This window comes from Cannabis sativa, chromosome 6 (assembly GCF_029168945.1).
Source record: "Cannabis sativa cultivar Pink pepper isolate KNU-18-1 chromosome 6, ASM2916894v1, whole genome shotgun sequence".
NCBI lineage: Eukaryota > Viridiplantae > Streptophyta > Magnoliopsida > Rosales > Cannabaceae > Cannabis > Cannabis sativa.
Window position 1 is genome coordinate 21,759,919 of NC_083606.1, and position 23,382 is coordinate 21,783,300.

At 38.2% G+C, this 23,382-nt stretch overlaps 1 protein-coding gene across 2 annotated transcripts; it reads left to right on the plus strand.

The window, feature by feature from the left end:
* Positions 1-6,870: 6,870 nt before the first annotated feature.
* On the plus strand, positions 6,871-10,058 carry LOC115695852 (uncharacterized). Of its 2 annotated transcripts, XM_030622942.2 has the most exons (6): positions 6,874-7,241; positions 7,684-7,748; positions 7,895-7,924; positions 8,034-8,916; positions 9,051-9,329; positions 9,546-10,058. In XM_030622942.2, exons 1-6 carry the CDS (start codon positions 7,200-7,202, stop codon positions 9,612-9,614), a joined length of 1,368 nt encoding a protein of 455 aa, XP_030478802.1. In that variant the 5' UTR covers positions 6,874-7,199; the 3' UTR covers positions 9,615-10,058. The 2 variants fall into 2 exon arrangements, with proteins under 2 accessions (XP_030478803.1, XP_030478802.1); XM_030622943.2 differs by lacking the exon at positions 7,895-7,924 and having other exon boundaries at positions 6,871-7,241.
* The last annotated feature ends 13,324 nt before the right edge of the window (positions 10,059-23,382 follow it).

The window sequence follows — 23,382 nt, forward strand, 5'->3', positions numbered from 1 at the left end:
GAGTATTTTGCATCTCAACTCGCAAAATTCTCTTCTGAGCCTCCACTTCAGGATACCCCCGGGAGTATTCATCCATGGCGTAGTTGTGTTTAGCTATCCGGAGCTCCTGTCTCGCCTCATCTCCAGGAACCGGAGTCAGTACAATGTTGGGAGAGGCTGTATGTTCCTCCATCCCGGGAGAGATCCCGCCATCAAGGCCATGGGCCGGAGTATCAGCTCTCCGTTGCCGTTTGGGCTCTTCCTGGGCAACCATTTTGCCCTTGCGCTTGCGAATCAGAGCAACTTCTTGCTCTTCTTTACCTTCTTCAACTTCCTCAGAAAAGCCCCATTGCTTTTCTTGACCTTCTCCCGGAAGCACCTCCTCCTCATCCACTAAGTCAATAGTGTCTGGAGGGGCGCTGGAAGAAGCTTTCAAAGGGGTGGCCATCTGGGAAGAAGTGAAAGGAGGGGGAGCTTCAGGAGTGTGAACCCCGGCAAGTTCGGCCAAAATGGCATCCATGGAAGTACTTGCCACAACAAAAGAAAAAAAAAGGCAAGTGTTAGAACATCCATGGAAAACAACAAACACTCAGATATAGCAATCAAGCTAGTCCTACCCTGACTCTCTAATTCGGCCCTAGCAAAGTTCTGAATCTTAACGCTGGCAGCATCGTCTCCGAGATAGCTGTCCGAAGGCCGGAACCAGCTGGATGAAATATAAGCCGAAGGGTCTAAGGGAACGGGCTCCGGAGGACCAGAACCCATCCGAGATCGACCTAGGAAATCTCCTAAGTTGGAAAAATAAAATTCCTTCATATGGTCTCCCCACCGGGTCGAGGGCATCCTAAACCTATGGAGACGCTCATCGAGCCCTACAGGCCTACGACTGGCATATTCGCCAACAGAAGGGACGTAATGTACTGCTAAAGGAGACTTACCGGAGCCGGAAGTGCTGGCACCAGGAGCCCCAGTGTTCGGCTCTTGAGCCGAAGGCTTTGGCCTAGAAGCCCTTCTCTCAGCTGAGTCCCCAATGCGAAGGGGCTTCCCAGCGATCGCCTGGCTTCTCCTCTCGACCGGGCTCCCCACGCGAAGTGGCCTCCTGGAAGCTGCTTGAGCCTTGGAGTAAGCTTTCTCCTGAGCCTTCCGGTAGAGATATTCCTGGTACTTCTTCTCGACAGTGGCGATGATCTCGTCCCGGAAGATCTTCTCCGCGGCAAGCGCCCTCACATTGGGACAGATAACCCTGGAGAGGTTAGAGTCCTCCACTGATTGGTGCGGCAGGATGAGCTTGGCCTTCCAGCAATTCTCCGTCGTGACCAGGCCCCCGACGTCAAGTTCTGCCCGGTCATAAGTTGCAAAGACCTGGCCCTCCGGAGAAAGACCTGAGTAGGCACGGTTTGCTCATAGGGAGGAATCTTGACCCACTCCGTAAGAAGCTCCGGGTGCTCCACTGCTCGGAACCTGGAGGAGAAGAAGAAACGGTGGCGGTACTCCTTAACGTGAGTTTGCCTATTATAAGGGACCACCCCATCATTGGCAGGGTGGGCCCGAAATCCATAAAAACCATCTTTAAATTTGTCCCCCTTTTTGGGGACAGAAACGAGTTCATAAAAATACAAAATCTCCGCCGGACTGGGAGAGCCCCATCCCCGGGCGGAGTAAAAAATAAATAAGCCTGAGAGCAGGCGGTATGCTTGGGGAATCAAGGCCAACAAAAACTAAAAAATTAACAAAGTAGTCTTGGAGAGGAAGCATGGCCCCGGCCATCAGGTGCGTCTGGCTCTAAGCCCCGAAGCCGCCATAGTTATGGTTGGGCGTCTCCGCATCTCGGGGAGGCCGGTGGTACATCCCGAATGTGGAAGGCTTGATTCCGGCTACCTCCACGATGTTCTCCAGCTGATGGGGGCAGGTTAAGGTGGAGTGAAGCTCTGGCGCCTCCCATCCGGTGGCCCGAGACTTATACCCCTCCTGGGCAACAGGACCCAGGGAGACACCTTCGAGGGTAGCTAGACGCTTACCACTCTTCTTGGACGACTTTGAACCAGATGCAGACATGTTTTGATTCTGAAAAAAGAGTTCAGATTCCAGCAGTTAGGCCCCATACCAAACCCTAAACCAAGAAAAAGGGAATGGGGGTCCCCTAACCGCTGGAAAGAGGCCCCCTCCGGACATCTGTCAAACAAGAAACCCTAGAAGGATCTCCTGGACAAGAGTCGGGTGCAATAAATTCACTAAGACGACATTGCGCATTAAAGAAAAAAGGAAAGGGCAGAAAATCGAGAAAAAAGCAGTCTCCTCTATGCCCTAGACGACCAGTATATGAAGAACGTATGGTCATTTGCAGAAAAATAGTAACAAATACGTGACAAGAGCAGTCCTAACACCAGAAATGGTGAATCTAGACCTGTTACGTGAAAAATCTAAAAGAGTGCATTCCCAGAAACTTCAAATACCAAACCCAGAAAAAACGAACAGATAAGTAAAAGCATGCCATGTACATTAACAGTAAAGCAAGGGGTGCAAGAAACTTACAGTGAAGTGTTGAGACTGGGGGTTCTGCTGTAGATCAAACAAAGATAAGAAGGATTGACAGTAGTGAACGAAGATGGACTGGGAAATTTGCAAAGTGTTCAAAAGTGTTTTCTTGGTCTGAGAATTTTTTCTCTCTGGGAAACTTGAGCAAAGTTGGCAAGGAATGGGAAGTAACCGAAATGAAGGAAAGGTGGTGGCTTTTATAGGAAAAAATCCATGAGGAACAGGCACTATCACCTACCAATCGAACGGTTGGGGGAACGCACGATTCGAATTCCCAAAGATCAACGGATCAGATTGATTTGTAATTAAGGCGGTGGAAACGTTTGAGTGTCCGTCTGACACCATTAATGCGCCGTATCAATCAATGGGCGTGAAACGAATCGATCTCTGCAAAAAGTGAATCGCTGCATTAAAAGCCATCATTAAATGCGCCTTCACGTGCTCAAAGCTCGTGCCAGGAAACCGAGGAGTCGACCAGAGGCACTTGAGCAAGCCTTGTTTTATTTTTCAAATAAACAAGGCTTGGGGGTAAATGTTGCCCCTGATTTTGCCCAATATATGTGGACCAACCAGACAAGGACACGTGGATCAAGCAACTTATCATCCAAACTATTTGCTAAGTCCTTATGTAATAAAACAGCATCCGGGACATGCCTCCCGGAGAAGGCATATGGAACCCCATATGCTCCCGGAAGCCCAAGTAACGCTAAAGCATCTCCGCGAGGTGTCAGGCTTCTCCTGAGCAATCAAGTCGCATTTAATGCCGCATGGGAGGAAGCGTTTTGGGACTGCTACACGCAATAAAGTCTGATGGCACAACCTCCAACCAGCAGCTACAAAGTAATGATCATTTAAGTCTATCGACGGCTACACTGTGAAGAGTCACATCAGTCAAAAGACAATAAGGACATTCCACATAAAAGCCCTACAGCACCTAGGGATTTGACCATGCATTACTCATGGTATATTCATTGGGAATGCCCAACTTTATGGATACTTACAGATACACTTGTACAATAGTTCTGGGGATCACCCCACCAAAAACACTATAAATACCCCCTCAAAGCTCATTAAATGGGGTCGAGAATCTTGGCTTGCACAAGAGCAAGAAGAGTAAATACTCACCAAGAACATTCTCTGTATTTATAAGAGTGAAACATTCACCAAATACATTCTCTGTATTAAATACATCCATAAATAACATAGACTCGTGGACTAAGGCTCATTAACGCCCCAACCACGTAAAAATCCTTCTCTAATTTTCTTACAGCTCTAGAATCTTATAATATTTTATTGGTTGCCGAAAACCTCGGTCAACAAAGAGTATTAAATACACCCTTATCGACTAACATATAGTTCCTCTTCTTGATCTTAAGATTCACTTGATTATCTTCTAATGTTCCTTTCCTGGATTAATCTGATACCTACTCATTGCAAAACAGTTGAAAGTATGATATTCGTAATCAATGTCAGATTATAATCAATAAAATCAAATTTACAAATTGAATTTAACAATAAAATCATATAAACCCTAAACTTTAATCTTAAAATTTTCTCAATTTACTTAATGATTTTACGCATAAAATATATCAACTGAAAGAGAATTTAATAAGGAATAAAATCCCTAAAGTTTTAAGATTCAATAACGAAAAAATTTAACAAATAATACTTACAAAATTAATATGTAATTAGAGATAATTAACCTATACATATCAATTGTTATGCAAATTATAGGTCCTAAATCATATACAATAAGCAATCTGATACCACATGTTAGAAAATTAAATAAACTAGAATATAAAATTTGTATATAATTTAGAACACAATAATAAAAGGGATAATTGCGACAAAAGTCCTCAAAAACTTAGGGTTGAGGCAGATTAGTCCCTAACCTAAAAAATTAGCAGTAATAGTCCCAAGATCACATTTTCTGTAAGTCTATTGGTCCCTCCTTCTAACTGATCCGTTAAACCCAAATAAAATGGCACGTGTCAATTTTTTATTGGTCTAATTAATAATAAAAATTAAAAAAAATTAAAATAAATAAAAAATATATTTTAAAATCATAAATTTATTTTTTTTAAAAAAAGAAAAACAAATAAATTATTTTAAAATTAATTAATTAATTTTTATTTTTATTTTATTTTTTTTCTTTTTTAGTTTTTCATTCACAGCCGACCCTTGCTCTTCTCTCTCCCTTTCGTCTCCTTCATTCTGTGACAAAACCTCCATAGCCACCATGGTCTGAAGCTCCGACCAATTTTCACCCATTCCACTCACCGTTCTAGCTCTCTTGGACCCTAATCTCACTAGCCCCACACCATCGCATCACCCCAAAATTCAGGTCTTCGTCCTCAGGTTCTCTAGACCTTTCCCTTCAATCCAGCATCACCATCATCACCTCCATTCTTACTCTGGTTCTCTCAAATCCATTTGAGCCACACTACCCCAAGTTCAACCGTCGTCTCCTATTTCTCCAATGCCCTGTCGTCCTCATGCTTCCCTTTCATACCCGACCTTCTCGCTGTCCAAATCTAATTTTTTTTACCAAAATAGGTTTCTAGTGAGAGGTCTAAAAATGCCTCGTTGTCGAAGCCTCACCCAATAGTGACTCCAATTTGGGCATTTTCAAAGTCCGACGAGCCAATCTCCAATTTTGGGTTTTGAATCGATGGTGGTGGAAAGTAGGACTGAACCCGAACCCGAACAACCCGCCCGAACTTGAACCGGTGAACCCGCAAATTTTTTTGAAAGAAAATGTTCGGGCAGGTCAGGTTCAACCCGGTACCCTTAGGGCGGGTTCGCGGGTTGAGTTTTTGGGAGTACCGGGTTTCGGGTTGAACCCAAACCCGCCGACCAACCCGCAAATTTAATATATTATATATATATGTTATTTTTTATTACATTTTATATATATATATATTAATTAAAAAAATAAAAATAATTAAAAATATAAAACCCTAAAATTGTTATATTATATATGTTTGAGTTAATAAATAAAAACAATAAAAGAAATATTTATTTGAATAAAAAATTATTTTTTTAAAGAGTTGACCGAGTTGACCGGGTCAACCTGCCAACCGGGTCAACCGAAACCTACCAACCCGCCAACTCGTGCCCTATTTGAGTTCGGGTTCGGTTTCATTTTTTTGAACTCGAAACCCGCGAACCTGTGAATCCGAAACTCGCGAACTTGAAACCCAGTAAACCCGCCCGATGTTCAGCCCTAGTGGAAGGTGGAGAAGGAGAGAAGATGTTGAACAAAGAGCTTGCAAAAAAAAAAAAAAAAAAAAAAAAAAAAAAAACCAAAGGTGGTGGTTAAGCATATCAGAATGGGCAGTAAGGTTGTTCCTTGGCCTCTCAATCAATGAAGTTTTCATGGCCATGGATGGGACTATCTAAGAAGAAGAAAAATAGGGAGAGAGAAAACAAATAAAATAGAAAAAGAAAATAAAAAATGTTAATGTTTTTTTTTTTGGGGAAATATTAATGTTTTTATTCATTTATTTTTAGTAATTTTTATTATTTAAATTATTTTTAATTAAATTTATTATTTACACCAATAAACCTTCAACATGTGGCCTTCTTGTCAGCACTTAATAAATTCGTTAATTAGTGACCAACAGACTTATACAAAGCGTGACCTTGGGGACTATTACCGCTAATTTTTAAAATTGGAGACTAATTTGCGTCAGTCTTAAGTTTTTAGGGACTTTTGCCGCAATTATCCCTAGTATACCTACATGATTGATCTATAGTAATAATCTCAATTTTGATAGTGCAATACTATCAGCTAAGTTTTCCTCTCTAGCTGGACTAGACTTGCTCATTAAAGGCTTTAGCTAACTAAAAAAGTAACATTTTATGCTTCAACTAAGCTTTACACCTATAGATGCTTAGTCTATTAACTATTAATCACTAATAATATGGACTAACACAATACAAAATTATCTAATCAACTCATATTTTATTAAAATCAATAAAAAAATAATGTAAATCCAAATAAAATATTTAACAAAGAGCTTTAGGAATTTGAATGATGATCTTAGATTAAGTAGGAATCGCAAAAGTAACTCTCCTAATCAAAACCTCCTTCCCTCAAACGATAATAGTAATAATATGTTAAATTTTCATAATATTAAGGTGTATATATAAATTTTTGGAGGGTAATTTTTTTTAATGTAATTTTAGCCGAAGTCAAGTTACTAGACATAGACAATGGATAATTTTCACAAGACATATTTATTTTTATTTAAAAAATGATAATTCTTTCAGCAAAATTTGAAAACCACCACCTCTCAACGGTCATATAATCCGCGTCAATAATAATAAATTATCCCCATTTGCTCTTATCGCTTAATCACAGCCGTCAATTCCAGATTGACAATGAATCAAGAAAAAGTCATTCAGTCCGACGGCCCATAATCATCTCGGGAAAACTAGTGAAATGAGTGTAGAGGAACAGAACCAAACTTGGTCTTCTTCACTCTATTTTTTCAGCGAGAAAGCCGAAGAGCCAAAGGTAAGGCTTAAGCAGTTGGAAATGGAACAGAACCCTTTTAAGCCATTTGTGCAATACAATCATGGATTGGATATGGCCAACTCCACTCTAGGATAAGTTGAATGGTTCATGAGCTAGGTTTGAAGATTCCGAGTATCGAAGTAAAGATTACAGAAGATAAGAAATGGCTTTTATGATATACAATGATGATCATTGGGCTTTTCTGGTATGAATCTTGGATTGATTCTTCCATAATTTTCATTTTTCCAGATTTATTTCAAAGATAGGTTGTTGTCAAAAGCTTCATTTTACTTTCATTTGGTTTTGGATTTTCTAATCTATACGCCTATTCTGTATTTCATTTGATTTTGTTGGTTTGCTTGACTGGTTGAATTAGAGATTTTGACTGTTTGTCCTTTCTTTATATGCTTAATCGTATATTATATTTGGTTGAAGTTCTTTAATCTCTTTAGATAGACGTTGCACAGGTTAGTGCTCGCATTGCCATATTTTCTTGCCGACCAAACAAACAATATCTCCAAAATCAAGGATATTTCATTTTAAATTTTGCTTTTATTGCACTGTTGAAGCCATATTTTCTTTTTAAGAAATATTTTTGGGCTACAAAAACTATTTTCATCTAAATGTTCTTTTGCTGATTGATACAGGAAGACATTGAGGCACCTATGTGGGTTGATCTCAATTTGGAATCTAAGTCCAATACCCAAATCATGTGAGTTTCTTATGCATTCAGTTTCAATGCTCTTTTTTTTTCTCCCACAAACTTTCGTAGTGCATTTGGTACCAACCTTATCTTTCTTGTTTCTGCAAAAAAAAAAAAAAAAAACCCTTATCTTTCTTGTTGTGATGAAAATGCAGCGACGATAAGTGGTTTAACACAAGTCATCAGTAAGAATCCTTTTCACTTTTACCTGAGCTGTTTTTCTTAATTATCCTCGAACCCATTTGTTAATGGAACAATAATGCTGATCTTCAAGTAAATTTATGTTACTATTAGGTTCCACCAATGCTCATCTCTCCAGTTAAAGTCAGCCTTTTCCCAATCAGGGGAAGAGATTACTACACGCCTAGATGTAGACCAAGCTAGACTATCTTCACCAAACCTTCCAAATTCTGTGTCAAAATCAAGAGGAAAACAATATAAGAGCAAAAAATGGATAGGAGAGAATCAGGATTTTGCATTTGATAAGTCACATCCGGTCAAGAATCTGAGTAGGAAATTGTCATGTTCTGGAGCCAAAATAAGACCCAAAGAAAGCTTTATACATTCGAAAGAAACATCCACTTCAAAATCAAGTGTAGTCTGTCAAAGCAGTTCAAGTTGCAAGGCTGTATCTAATTACTCTAGGTCTCTATCCACATGTGGGGATCCTGGAAGCTGTTCAAGTTCTGAGGCAAACAAAGCAGTTGAAAGCAATCCAACAAGCACCATTACATCTGAGAGTGGTCAGCCACAACAGATCAAAATTGTGGATGTGTCAAGCCAAGCATTTGGTCACACACGTGATCTTTTGTCTGTTATGAAGATTAGTCTTAGAAAGAGTCGTGTTATGAGACAAGCATCAAGAGTAGAGATTAACAATGACGTAAAGCCATCAAAGGGACGTAATTCTACATCCAGCAAGTCTAGTGTTGGATCATCCTCGAACCCCAGATACAATGTCAAGATCTCAACATCTACAACGACACAGCCCAAAGAAAGAACCCCAGATAGCAGAAATGCTGGGAGGGTGGCTAATGTAGTCAAGAGTAAAGTGAAATCTTCAGGCATAGTGAACGCATCTACCAATAAGGTTGAAGAAGGAACATCTAATAACAGAAGGGTTGGAGGTCAACCTAATATTGGAAAGTCAATCCGTCAGGAAGGTGCAAAACAAAAGGTAACAAACCACAAACCATTGTAAATGCTGTTTATTTATTGGATCATTTGGTAGGCTAAACTAGTTCAAAAGCCTATAATTGCTGTCTTGGACGAACAAGAGTGATATAATATGAATAACTATGATTCTTGCAGGTTCCATTTCGACCTGCTGGTGCTAAAGTCTTAGTACCTGCTAGAGTTAATGAGTGGAATTCTGTCCTTGCTGCTTCAAAACCCAAGAAGAAAACAGCACCTGCTGGAACTAAGAAGTTGGCTGGTGATGGAAAAGAAAATGTGTCCGTTAAAACATCTGCAAGTCAAAAGTCCAAGAGCAAAGGTGTTGCAAGTGGAGTCATGTTGAGTAGAGGTCAGATTGGGACAAAACAGAATATTTCAATAAAGAATGGTGTAGCAGGAATGGTTTCCTCAAAGGTATGGTTCAAATGTGCCTATTTATTGTTAGGGAACTCTATAACAATTTGTGGGTGATGACTAATTTTTCAACAAACATTAATGCTTTTCTTCTTGTTTGTTTTCTAATCGTGCTCCTATTGATTTTTTTTAAAAAAATTATGCTACTATTGAAGAGATTTAATTCTAAATAGTCTTGTTTAACAACTGGTTTTGATGAACTTTTCTTGTGCACAGGGAAAAGGCAAGGATCGAGACAACTTGGAAAAGCCCAAGACTTTGATTCATAGGTTCCACTTTCGATAGAAAGGATATTAATGATAGCAATAATAGCGCACTACAGCCTCCCGTGGGTTGGGGCATGTACAGCATAATTCTTTAACATAGTTTTTTAAACTTTGGAGGAAGCATGGACTGAAGCAGCAAATTTTTGCCCTTAGACCAAGATTTTGTTTTTGTGGGCAACTTTTAAATTGTGATGATATTTCTCTGACCCAGAGAACTTACAAAAGCTTGCGAGTCATGGCCTCGATTTATTATTTTGTTTCGGGAAAGTTCTAATATTAGAAATATTGGATTTTCTCTTGTGTATATATTAGATCTTGGTTTCTACTCTCTCATTGAGCAATTATCTTTTTAAGAAAACTCGTAATATAGCTTCTACTTTCTCCACTCGGCCTGAATTTGTATGCCAAAACAATATTTGCATTCTTGATTGTTTGTTGAATGAAAGCTTTCAAATTTAGGTTTTTTCTTGTATTTTTTTTACAATACAATGTGTATCATTAATAGGTAAATCACACAAAGTCCATTATTGTAAGAGTTGAAAAGAAAGAAAGAAAATGAAGAAACAGAGAGAGAATGAGAGAAAAAGCTGAAGGAGGAAGATGAGCTGATATTCTATTTATAGTGTACACTGTAACATTAAACAATCAAGAAACATGACAAAAAGAAGTAACAAATAGTTGTAATAGAAAATAACAGACACCTAAACAATAACTAACTCTAACACCCCCCCTCAAGTTACACTCGGTTCTTTCAGAGTATACTTGTCTCTAAACTTGGTAAACTGTGTTTGAGGAAGTGGTTCAGTAAATATGTCTGCTGTTTAGTGATCGGCAGAGAGATGTCTAATGTCAAGGGTGTGATCAAGAACTTTGTCCCTAACAAAGTGAATATCCACCTCAATGTGTTTTGTTCTTTGGTGAAAGACAAGATTGTAAGCGAGAGATGTTGCCCCTAAGTTGCCACACCAAAGAATGGGGCAGGAGTGAAGCTGAATATCAAGTTCACTGAGGTAAATCACACAAAGTCCATTATTGTAAGAGTTGAAAAGAAAGAAAGAAAATGAAGAAACAAAGAGAGAATGAGAGAAAAAGCTGAAGGCGGAAGATGAGCTGATATTCTATTTATAGTGTACACTGTAACATTAAACAATCAAGAAACATGACAAAAAGAAGTAACAAACAGTTGTAATAGAAAAATAACAGACACCTAAACAATAACTAACTCTAACACCCCCCCCCCCCCTCAAGTTACACTCGGTTCTTTCAGAGTAAACTTGTCTCTAAACTTGGTAAACTGTGTTTGAGGAAGTGGTTCAGTAAATATGTCTGTTGTTTAGTGATCGGCAGAGAGATGTCTAATGTCAAGGGTGTGATCAAGAACTTTGTCCCTAACAAAGTGAATATCCACCTCAATGTGTTTTGTTCTTTGGTGAAAGACAAGATTGTAAGCGAGAGATGTTGCCCCTAAGTTGCCACACCAAAGAATGGGGCAGGAGGGAAGCTGAATATCAAGTTCACTGAAAAAGGACTGAATCCATATAAGTTCAGTAGTGGCAAGAGCAATTGCAGGATACTCCGATTCTGTACTTGAACGAGCCACAACCGTCTGTTTTCGAGAGCTCCACATAATGAGGTTGCCACCAAGTTAGACACAATAACCTGATGTTGAGCGTCTGTTGTCTATTGAACTTGCCCAGTCAGCATCGGTGTAGGCAGTTAGTTGAAGTGCTGCAGATGGTTTGAAGTGAAGGCCATAATCAATGGTGCCTACTAGATATCAAAGAAGCCTTTTGCAAGCAAGCCAATGTTCATTGGTGGGGCTCTTGAGAAACTGAGAGAGCTTGTTAACAACAAAGGAAATGTCTGGCCTTGTTAGGGTCAGATATTGAAGTGCTCCAATTACACCCCTGTAGAGAGTGGGGTTGTCCATAGGAGTGCCCATGTTAGATGACAATTTGGTGTTCGGACACATAGGAGTAGGGGTTGAAGCTGCTGCATCCATGTTGGTTCGAGCCAACAAATCTGAAGCATATTTGGCCTGTGTAAGATAGATCCCAGACTTATTTTGAGTGACTTCAAAACCCAAAAAGTACCTCATTGGGCCAAGATTTTTTAAAGCAAACTATTGATGCAGTTGGGAAATCAGATGATGAATAAAAGTGGAATCTTCACCCGTGAGTAATATATCATCAACATAGATTAACAGTAGAGTAAGTTTGCCTTTCTTTCTCAGAAAAATAAAGAAGTGTGAGTCTTTGAGTTGCAAAATCCCCATTGCTTAAGAGAGTGTTTGAGCTTATCAAACCAAGCCCGAGGGGTCTGTTTTTTAGCCATAAATGGCTTTTGTGTAGCTTGCAAACATGAGAATGATAATTATGATCTATAAAACCAACTGATTGTGCCATATAAACACACTCGTGTAGGTACCCATTTAGGAAATCATTATTAATATCTATCTGCTGTATTGGCCAATTGTATGTAGTTGCAAGAGAAAAAATTATTCTTATTGTGCAGGGCTTGATTACTGGACTAAAGGTCTCAAAGTAATCAAGGCCAGGGGTTTGTTGGAATCCTTTGGCAACAAGCCTGGATTTATACCTAATCACAGTGTTGTCAGGATTGTATTTTATCTTATGAACTCATTTATTATCAAGGACTGTCATACCAGGTTGAAATGGAACAAGACTCCATGTCTTATTCTTGACAAGGGCAGTAATTTCACTCTACATTACACCAAACCAGATGGGGTCTTGAAGAGCTGCATTAAGTGTCTTGGGTTCAATGCTGATATTAGAGGAGGTTGTGAGAGCTTTGGGCTTATGAATACCAGCTTTGGCCCTTGTGACCATGGGATGGTTGTTGACAGGTTGAGACACAATGGATGGTTGAGTTTGTGTTCTGTCAACAAGTTGGATAGGTGGTTTGGGTTCATGGTCATTTGATGTTTGAGAAGTGGTGCTGACAGGTGGGGATGTTGGTACTGTGGGAATGGTTGTTGGTGGAATGGGAAATGGTTATTGGTGTAGTGGTGGTGGGGAAGTAGGAGGAGAATGAAGTGGGGTAGTAGGTGGGTTTGTAGCATGTGGAGGTACAACAGGTGATGGTTTCAGGGGAATTGGGAAGATATTTTGTTGGTTTGGTGGTAAAGTAGGTCAGATAGTAGCATGTTTGGGAAAGAGAGTGTGGTAGGGAAAATTATTTTCATTGAACTTGCCAATTCTTGCTATGTAAATTCTACCTGAGGGATGCATACACTTGTACCCTTTATGGCTATAGTTGGATTTTAATGCATGAAATTGTATTCAAAACTCTCTGAATAATTGTTAAAAACCTATTTGATGGTTTGTGAGTTTTGGTTAAGTTTTAGGTTGATATTGATTGAGTTTGGGGTTGAAATTCGTGATGATCTTGCTAGTTTTTTGGGTTTGGAACCCAAGTGTCGCGGCATGGCTTTTGCATGCCGCGGCTCACCTCCTTTTGAGACCTGGGAATTGGTCCCAGGTGCCGCAGCACGGCTTTTGCATGTTGCGGCCCGCCCTCGTGTTTCTGGGCAGATTTGAGTGTTAACTTTGAAAATTCATAACTTTGTCTTTCGAACTCTGTTTTGGGAGTTCTATATATTGTTAGAAAGCTCGTTTCGAGCTCTATGTATTTTGCTTTTGCATGCTGTGGCCCGCCCTCGTGTTTCTGGGCAGATTATTTGTATTTTGAATGCCATGTGTATATTTTATAAATGTGAAATCAGGGGTTAACCCTATTTGTGTAATCCTGGAATTGTGACTAGAATTACCGGCACTTGGTCAGGAGCACCCGGGGATATGAAATCTCTACTATTGCGGGACATCAGGTAAGACAGTAGTTAGCACTTAGAGTTATGCGCGGTGGCGCTTATACTGGAAATGATATATGTGAGTAATTAGTAACCGGGATTAGGGTTATTACCCTAACATGAGCGGTTTAATAGCCTAGGGTTATTACCCTAGTGATATGTGTTGTGTAAATGCAATGCCATATTAAATAGATGAGTATATTGAGATTCAGGGTTATGTGTTCAAGGCATAACCGAGTTGGACTCGGTAACTAGAACCGAGATGAACCGTTCTAAGGCCTTATTGTATTTAGACGTGTGAGCGCAACACGTAGGTCTATGTTACATAGACATAAATAGGCATGTGAGCGTAACATACAGGCTTGTGTCATACAGGCATATGAGAATGGGATTAATGTTTATATACTGTGATAAATATGTTTATAGATATTTTATACTGTCTTACTAGGCTTGGCTCACGGGTGCTCTACTGTGCAGGAAAGGGTAACTTTGTTTCTGATCAGCCATGAGTATGGGAGTTGGGCAGTGTATGTACATGTTCGGGCCACACTAGACCAAGCAGATTGGGGTCTACAAGTGATGAATTTTGTAACCCTCTTTTGCCGCTTAGGTCGGCTAGTGGAAACGGACTTGTAATAGTATTTTGTAAAATATTTTTAGGATCCCGATACATGTAACTTTTGTTGTAAAGTTAAAATTATTACAAGTTTATTTTCATTCCATTTACATTTAAAGTTTAATTTTCGCGCTAATTTTGTTAGTAATCCTGTTTAGGGGATTAGAGTTTCTTATTTATCTTGGGTAACATGCCTAATAGTTAGGGCGTTACAGTTTACCACCCCAACGTGAAATAGATTTTGTTATTGATCTGATACAAGGAACAAAGCCTGTTTCTAAAGCACCATACATGATGGATCCATCTAAACTTAAGGAATTAATAGTTCAGCTTCAGGGGATGTTAGACATTGCATTTACCCGATCCAGTGTATCCCCCTAAGGAGCTCCAGTATTGTTTATTAAGAGGAAGGATGGATCCCTTTGGATGTGTATCGATTACCAGGAGTTGAACAAGCTTATAGTGAAAAACAAGTATCCTTTGCCAAGAATTAATGACTTGTTTGATCAACTTCAAAGGAAGATAGTCTTCTCTAAGATCGATCTTCGCTCGGGTTATCATCAATTGAGAATTCGAGAGGAAGACATTCTAAAGACTGCATTTCCTATGACGTACAGACATTATGAGTTTCTAGTAATGTTGTTTGGATTGACTAATGCTCTAGTAGCCTTTATGGATCTTATGAATAGAGTGTTCAAGGATTTTCTCGATAACTTTGTCATAGTGTTTATCGATGACATCCTTGTATACTCTCTGTCAGAAGCCGAACATGAGCAAAATCTTCAAATGGTCTTATAAAGACTTAGAGAGAATAAACTTTATGCTAAGTTTAAGAAGTGTGAGTTCTAGTTATCTCAAATATCCTTTCTAGATCATATTGCCAGTGAGACTGGTATTATGGTCGATTTAGTAAAGATTGAATCAGTTAGAGATTGGTCGAGACTGAAGATAGTTTATGAGGTTAGAAGCTTTATTGGTTTAGCTGGATACTATCGTCATTTTGTAGAGGGATTTTCTAAGATCTTCATGCCATTGACAGAATTGACTAAGAAGAACTAACAGTTTGTGTGGTCTGATAAGTGTGTAGCCAGTTTCCAAGAACTAAAGAAGCGACTAATCATAGCATCGGTGTTAGCCTTACCGTCAGATAAAGAAAAAATTTTGGTTTACTGTGATGCATCCAGACAAGGTCTAGGTGTGTCTTGATGCAGGCCGACAGGGTCATTGCTTATGCTTCTCGTCAGCTGAAGGAGTATGAGCAACGTTACCCAACGCATGATTTGGAACTTGCAACAGTGGTGTTCGCATTAAAAATTTGGCGACACTACCTTTATGGGGATAAGTGTGAAATTTATACTGACCACAAGAGTCTTAAGTATTTCTTTACTTAAAAAGATCTAAACATGAGACAAAGACATTAGTTAGAGTTAGTCAAGGACTATGATTGTGAGATTCTTTATCATCTTGAAAAAGCCAATGTAGTGGTTGATGGCCTGAGTAGGAAGGGCCCTGGACAAGTTTGTAGTACCAAGATGATCTCTCCCCAATTAGCCACAGACATGGTCAACGCAAGTATTGAGTTTGTGCTGGGAAAACTTAGTAACTTGACACTTCATTTGGACCTAATAGAAAGAATCAAGTGTGCCCAACTGGAAGATCCTGAGTTAATCAAAGCTCGAGAGGAAGTCTTAGTTTGACATGTTAAGGACTTTACGGTTTTTGATAATGGTATGCTACTTTATAAGGCTTGAGTTTGTGTTTCAAGCGATAGTGGGCTTAAGAAAGAGATTCTAGATGAAGCTCACACCACTCCATATTCATTACATTCGGGTACCACCAAGATGTATTAAGATTTGAAACCCTATTATTGGTGGTGTAGTATGAATAAGGATATGATATATTATGTGTCAAAGTGTTTGACTTGTCAATAGATCAAGGCTGAGCATCAAAAACCAACAAGGTTACTACAAACATTGACACTTCCTGAGTGGAAATGGGAAGATGTCACCATGGATTTCGTGGTTGGATTACTTAGAACCACCAAAATGTATGATTCAATTTGGGTAATTTTGGATTGTTTCACATAAGGATGTAAACCGGGCGGGGTGGGTGTGGGGATTGCTCCCCCACCCCCATACCCGCTTCTTAAATTCAACCCCATACCCGCCCCAATACCCGTTTAAATTAAAGCGGGGGGCAAGGCGGGGATTACCCGACGGGGGAAGATTCTCATCGGGTACCCATTACATATATATTTTTGAAAAAAAAAATGATGTCTCAAAGAGAATTAAAAAAAAAAATAATCATAAAAACTTAGTAAGACAATAAACTTAAGTGGAATAGTATGTATAGTAAAAAAAAAAAAGAGTCTAATCAATAAAAAGGCTAAGGAATGAAGTTATTTTAATCGTAGTAATTATGATTTTAAAACTTAAATATATACATATATCATATTGGGGCGAGTTCGGGGCGGGTATCTATTCCCCCACCCCCGGCCCCGCCCCGTCTCTGACTCGGGTATGAATCTTTAAACCCATACCCGCCCTCGTCCCCAAAAGTCAACCCCAAGGGGCGCGTACCCGCGGGTACCCGAACCTTCACAAAGTCTGCACACTTTTTGCTAGTGAAAACCACCTTTACAGTGGATCCGTATGCTGAGTTGTATGTTAAGGAGATAGTGTGTCTCCATGGAGCTCCAAAATCTATAGTTTCAGATAGAGATCCAAAATTCACTTCCAAATTTTGGCAGAGTCTCTAGAAGGCCATGGGTACAAAGTTGAAGTTTGGTACATATTTTCACTCCCAGATAGATGGTCAATCCAAAAGAATGATTCAAATTTTGGAAGACATATTACAAGCCTGTGTGTTAGATTTTGAAGGTTTATGGAGCAAGTACATACCATTAATAGAATTTTCTTATAACAACAGCTATTAGAGTACAATAAGGATGGCTCCCTATGAGTTGTTTTATGATAGGAAGTGTCAATCTCCTATTCACTGGGATGAAATCGAAGAAAGAAAGTATTTGGGTCCTGAGATAGTTTAAAAGACCAGTGATGCCATCAAAAAAGATCAAGGCACTGATGCTTACTTTCCAAAGTAGGCAAAAGAGTTATGGTTGTCCTAAGTGCCGAGACATAGAGTTTCAGGTAGGAGCACATGTTTTCCTACAAATTTCACCAATGAAGGGTGTAAAACGCTTCGGAAAGAGGGGCAAGTTAAGTCCCAGGTTCATAGGGCCATTTGAAATACTCAAAAAGGTTGGACAAGTAGTGTATCGACTAGCTTTACCTCCAACATTGTCAGCAGTGCACAATGTTTTTCATGTATCAATGCTAAGAAAGTATGTGTCTGATCCAACTCATGTCTTGAGTTATGATGCCCTAGAGTTGGCACCAGATCTATCCTATGAGGAACAACCAGTTCAGATCCTTGATAGGAAGGACAAAGTTCTACGGAATAAGACTATATCCTTAGTCAAGGTACTCTGGAAGAAGAGCAAGGTGGAAGAGGCCACTTGGGAGTTAGATTTTGAAATGAGGACTATATATCCAGAGTTATCCAGGTTAGATTTCAGGGACGAAATCCTTTTATCGGGGGATAATTGTAATGACCGTTATACTTAGACATGGGATTAGTGGGGCACTTAGCACTAATTAATCTTTGACTATGTGATTATTTATGCATTCTATGCTTTATAGACCATATTTTCATGAAAATATGTGTTATGAATATTATTTCTCAATTCTGAAGATTTTATTGAATCATAGGTGTGATATGCATGTTATATGTGAATTTTCATATTTTCACATTTTTATGCCTAATAACAATTGAAATGGGTCGGATGGAAATTTAGTCACATGAATACAAATTTGTATCGAGTATTTTATGTGACAATATTATTTAATATCTTAGAATATCAAGGTTTAACGAAATAACAGAATTGGACCATTTTACCCCTAGGGTTACGAGATAACTTAACAAGGAAGTAAGGAAATTTTAGTCTTTTTACCCTAAGAGATTAGTCACTCTTTTTGAAAGGGATAGGTGGTTGTGGCTCATCCTTTTTAGGATGACTAGCTTCTTAGGAAGCGAACAAAAAGGAAAAGCAAAGTGAAAAGGAACCAAAAGCAAAAAGTAAAGTAAAAAAAAAAAATACCACATCACCTTCTCTTTCTCCCTCTCCTTCATGGGTTCTGAACCAGGGCCGAAAACCAGAAATTTCTACCATTTTCAAGCATCTTTCTTGCTGAATTTGATCAAGGAGTTCAACCCCTAGCTCCTCCAAACTTCCAAGGTAAAACCTAACCTAAAATTTGTTAGTTTTCTAGGGTTTTTGTTAGTTTTCAATGGTTGTTTGTAGTATAACATGTTGAAGAAGTTTATAAAGGTTAGGAAAAGCTTCTTAAGGTTATTTAGGACTGTTTAGAAGTGGTTTTAAGTGTTTTGGTGGTTGTAGTAAAAGTTATGCACAAACTTGACTTGGTTGTAAGAACTTGAATTCTGTTGCGAATTGGGTAAGGTATCATCATGAAATATGTTCATTATGATGTGTTTAGATGCTCTGAAAAATTTGGTAATGTTTGGATCAGTAATGGATGAGTTATGGGATTTCCAAATTCGTACAGGGAGGTTTCGGGCCATCCGTTTTAGGCAGTTTTAGGACGGCCATTTAATTTGATTTCTGTTGAGAATTCGATTGAGGTTCCTTCATGAAAAATGTTCATTATGATATTTTTAGGTACCTTGAAAAATTTTGTAAGGTTTGGATTATAAATGAATGAGTTATGCAAGTTTTAAAATCAGACAGTGGAGTTTTGAACCGTCCAATTTAGGTAGAATTTAAAGGTCCATCTTAAGACTTTTATCAAGACTCCGATTGAGTGTTTTCTCAATAATTAGGGTATTTACATGATATTTATCAATATGGAAACTTTTAGTTGTGAATTTAAGTCCCCGAAAGTGTTAGGACAACACTTATTGGTTTTTGTTAGAAATGTGACTTAGGGCCTCCGATTACCAACAACTATTTCTACTCTGGTTGACCGACACACTTGAAATCAAAATTCAGGTAAGTCTAGTATAACACACATACATATGTACATGTTTATGTTTATTTTTGCCAGATGTATGGCATATCAGTTAGAACGATAGTTGGTGTATATATGATTGCATCTTGATATCGTGAATATGTGTGTTTCGTAATTCAGAAAGTATGAACCAATGCTACCAACAGTAGTATGCCAAAGTACTGAGTGCATGTGGTACTATAGTTGGTTATACTTCCAAAAGTATGAACTAGTGCTACCAACGTTAGTACACCAGAGTACTGAATGCATGTGGTATTATTGCTAGTTGTACTTATAGTATGGATTGATGCTACCAACACTAGTATGACTAGAGTACTGAGTGCATGTGATATTATGGTTAATCGTACTATGGTCAAGAACATTCGAGACTCAATTATACATGTTTGACATGGTTTATGACTTGTTGATAGGTGTATGGGCACTTAGCTGCAGGTCGGTTTTATATTTTATGTTTTTTTTACTGAGTCTGTCAACTCACAGATGCATTGTTATGTGCAGGTAAAGGCAAAGCTATTGTTGAATGGCAGTGAATTTGGAGCTGGATGAAGATTGTACATATTGAGACAGTTTCGACCTGGAGTGTTGGATCTTCGAGACAACTAGGGCTCACAATTTTGTACTCGTTGTGCGACATCTTTTGATTATGTACAGTTGAAAAATGTAGATACGAGATCCTAAATTTTGTAATGTAATACAGTATATGTTTATTTATTAAAGTTTAAATTTTATCACTTTTGATAAATCTTTTGATTATCAAAGGTTGCACAGTAATGATGAAAATCACTGTAGCACGCTTAAACTAATATGGTGTTATAAAAAAATCCCTAGAAATCCTCTCTTTATGTCTAGCAGTAAGGTGGGCAATTTTAACTTTCTGGTTGATCGGGTTAAGCAAAGATTGCAAGAGTGGAGTTTGAAACTCTTATCCCAAGCTGGGAGAGCCACTTTAATTTTAACTCTTATCCATAACTATGTATAGCATGTCTTCCTTTTTACTCCCTAAAATTGTTTGTGATGACTTGGATAAGGAAATGAGAAGGTTTTGGTGGGTTGGTAATGAGACAAAGGAGCGTTTTCTTGCTCTCGTTAATGTGGACTCTTTATGTAAGCCTTGGGATCGTGGTGAGCTGGGGTTCAGGAGAAGTTTTGACTTTAATATGGCTCTCCTCTCTAAACTGGGGTGGTTACTTGCTTCGGGTAAAGAGACTCTTTGGACAAAGGTTTTTCGAGGTCGTTATATGTTTAACCGGTCTTTTTGGGATGTTGTGTTACCAAGAAATTGTTCGTTTGTTGATAAGGAGATCTTTGCAAGTAGAGAATTTTTGAGGAATAACTGGGGTATTCTCATTAGAAATGGTGCTTCAATTGATGCTTGGCATGCTCCCTGACTTACTTCGGATACTTGGGAAGAAATAAGAGCAGCCTTCAATCCAACTGTTATTCCTTCTAATGTCACTATGGACTCTTTCTTGTATAATAATGGCGATTGGTCTACTGTCCAATTGGAAGCTATGTTCACCCGCAACAGGTATTGACCATATTCTAAGCATGCCAAAACTCCATCCTTCTAGTAATGATATGATGATTTGGAGGCCGAACTTCAATGGAAAATTTAGTGCTAAGTCAGCTTATATGACTTTAAATAAAGCTAAATTTAATACAAACAACACATTGTGGAAGACATTATGGAAAGCTCTTATTCTTCAAAAGTAAAAACTCTTTCTCTGGCGTGTGGCAATGAATTGCTTGCCTACTGGGGAACATATAAGCTTTTTCTCAAGTAACCATTTCTAATGCTGCTTGTACAAAGATACAGCTGATTCAATTTTACACTTGATTTGGGACTGCTATTCTGCAAAAGCAATCTGGTTTGCTAATAGGTGGGGTATTCGTACCGACACGCTAAATTTCTCTTTAGGTGCGGAGTTCGTTAAGTGGCTATTGGTTGCGGAATTTATTCCCTTGACATATAGTAGATTGCGCAAAGATTTTTGTTCGGGTCAACTGTATTGTATGTGACTCTCTTTGGTGGGCTAGAAATCAATGTTTTCATGAAGAGAGATCCTTTTCCCCGGATGATTTGTTGTTGGTTATTCATAAGAGGATTCTTGAGTCTGAAGTTTTACTCGAGGACGAGAATTCCAATGTCCAAGGCCCCACGGTGGTTGTGGATACTGTTCATATTGATTGCCACCAAGTCAAGGTGTGTTTTGATGGCTCCTATGGGATGGAAAAGGTGTTGCTGGTGTTGTTTTTTATAGTGCAGATGGGGGGCGGGGGGGGGGGTGTTGGGTTTCATATCAGATGCTTTTGAGGCCAATTTTGCTCTCAAAATAGAGATCTATGCGGGGATCATTGCCATTCAATCTACCGGTGAGAATTAGCTTTCAAACCTTGTATTTTTTTGGATTGTAAAGTGTTATGTGATGCCACAGTTAGCAGAATTTGGCCAAGTTGGGAGGCGGCTTACTGGTGTGAGGTTCTATTTAAATTATTCTTTTTCACAAACTATTTTTTCAATTGGATCCCTAGACATCTCAATGTTGATGCCAATGATTTAGCAATTTGGGCTAGACTTTCGGGTACCTCGATTTTTTCTTTTAAGAGGGAGTTAGCACATTTTGTTGCTAACAACTTCTATGTTTCTGTGTTGAATAAAAGCTTTACTATTAGCAAAAAAAAAAAACATTAAATGCACATTTTATGGCTCTTGAATCCAACTTGATTCTATTTAATTTGGTCTTCTTACAATAAGTAAGATACTCTCACACACTTTAGAGTAACTTTTATTAGGCTTCCTTCCTCTCTAACTCATATGAAGATATCTCATTCTTCTTCATAGGTATTCTATTAAGAATATGACACACAAGTAAAGAGTACATATTCTTACAAGTTGGAATTCAACTTTGAGTACACAATTATAGAATTGACATTTCAAGAAATATTTTATTCTTTCGGTTATACCATATATATATTTAGAGAGAAAGATATACTTCAGCCATATTATTATTATTTTCAAAGAAAAAAATAATAATAGAATTGCATAGTCTTTATCACTAGTTTTTCTTTAAATCAATTCATTGATTCTCTGGACCCATCATTTCACTTCATTTTGTTGTTTTCTAGTCTTGGACAAAAAGAGATAAATTGTTTAAAGAAGAAAACAGAACCACCGAAATTTAAAAATACCAACGCAGCTGATAAAGTCGATATTTTCTTCCTTGAAAAATGCTCAGAAACTTGTTTTGAATCCAAAATGCTCCCATTGTCATCATCAATGTGAAACTATGACTCATGTTTTTTTCCTCTATGAAAAGGCAAGGCTTATATAGCCCATGTCTCAGTTCCAATTGGATTTTATGGCAGCATTCCATTTCCATGGCAGTGAATTATTCCAATTTTTATGCTTATATGATGACCAACAAATGGAGCTGTTAGCCTCATGTGGTATACTTGGCATGACAGAAATTTCACTCCATGGGACTAAGACAAAGCCAGCAACAGTCATCTAGAATGTTGTGAATGCTAGCTCCAATCTCACACACTAAGGATGCTCAAAGAACAACCGACAACATACCTTAAAGCACAGGTAAATTTAATGTACCGGAACACAAGTACAAGTTTAAAAATGTCTAATTACAAGTTTAAGCGTAGTAAACTAAAGACAAATGGTATTTATAGACTAAACCTGCTCAATTTTCGGTGTTTTATGGGTTTGGTTCTACATTGATAATAATAATAAAAAAAATCTTATTTACACTGTAAGTCTTTAAATCTTATAAATTTTGACAAATTTATTTCTGAATTACATTTTTTTGCCAACTCGGTCCCTAAAAATGTAGAATAAAGAAATATTTTTTATATTTGACAAGAAATATATAAAAACACATTTAAAATTAACAACAAAAAATAAAAAAACATTACTATTATTTAAGAGTAGAAATTTAATGTTGCTAAAAATATAAAAACTTTGAAATTGATTTGCTAAAAATATTGGAGATCGATTTAAAAAAAAAAAAAAAAAAAGATCCCAACAACGAAAACGTATAAACGTAAAATTAAAACAAAAGTGACGTTTAGACGTAACCAAGTCAAAATGAATTAATCAAATGAAAAAGAAAGAGTTACACGGCAATTATTTATTGGAGGAACATGGATATTCTACTATGTAATCTTTTTCAATAGAAAATTGTTAAAAAACACTAGTGCCTAACATTCTCATCGTTGTAATCCTGTTATTAGTGTAATAAAA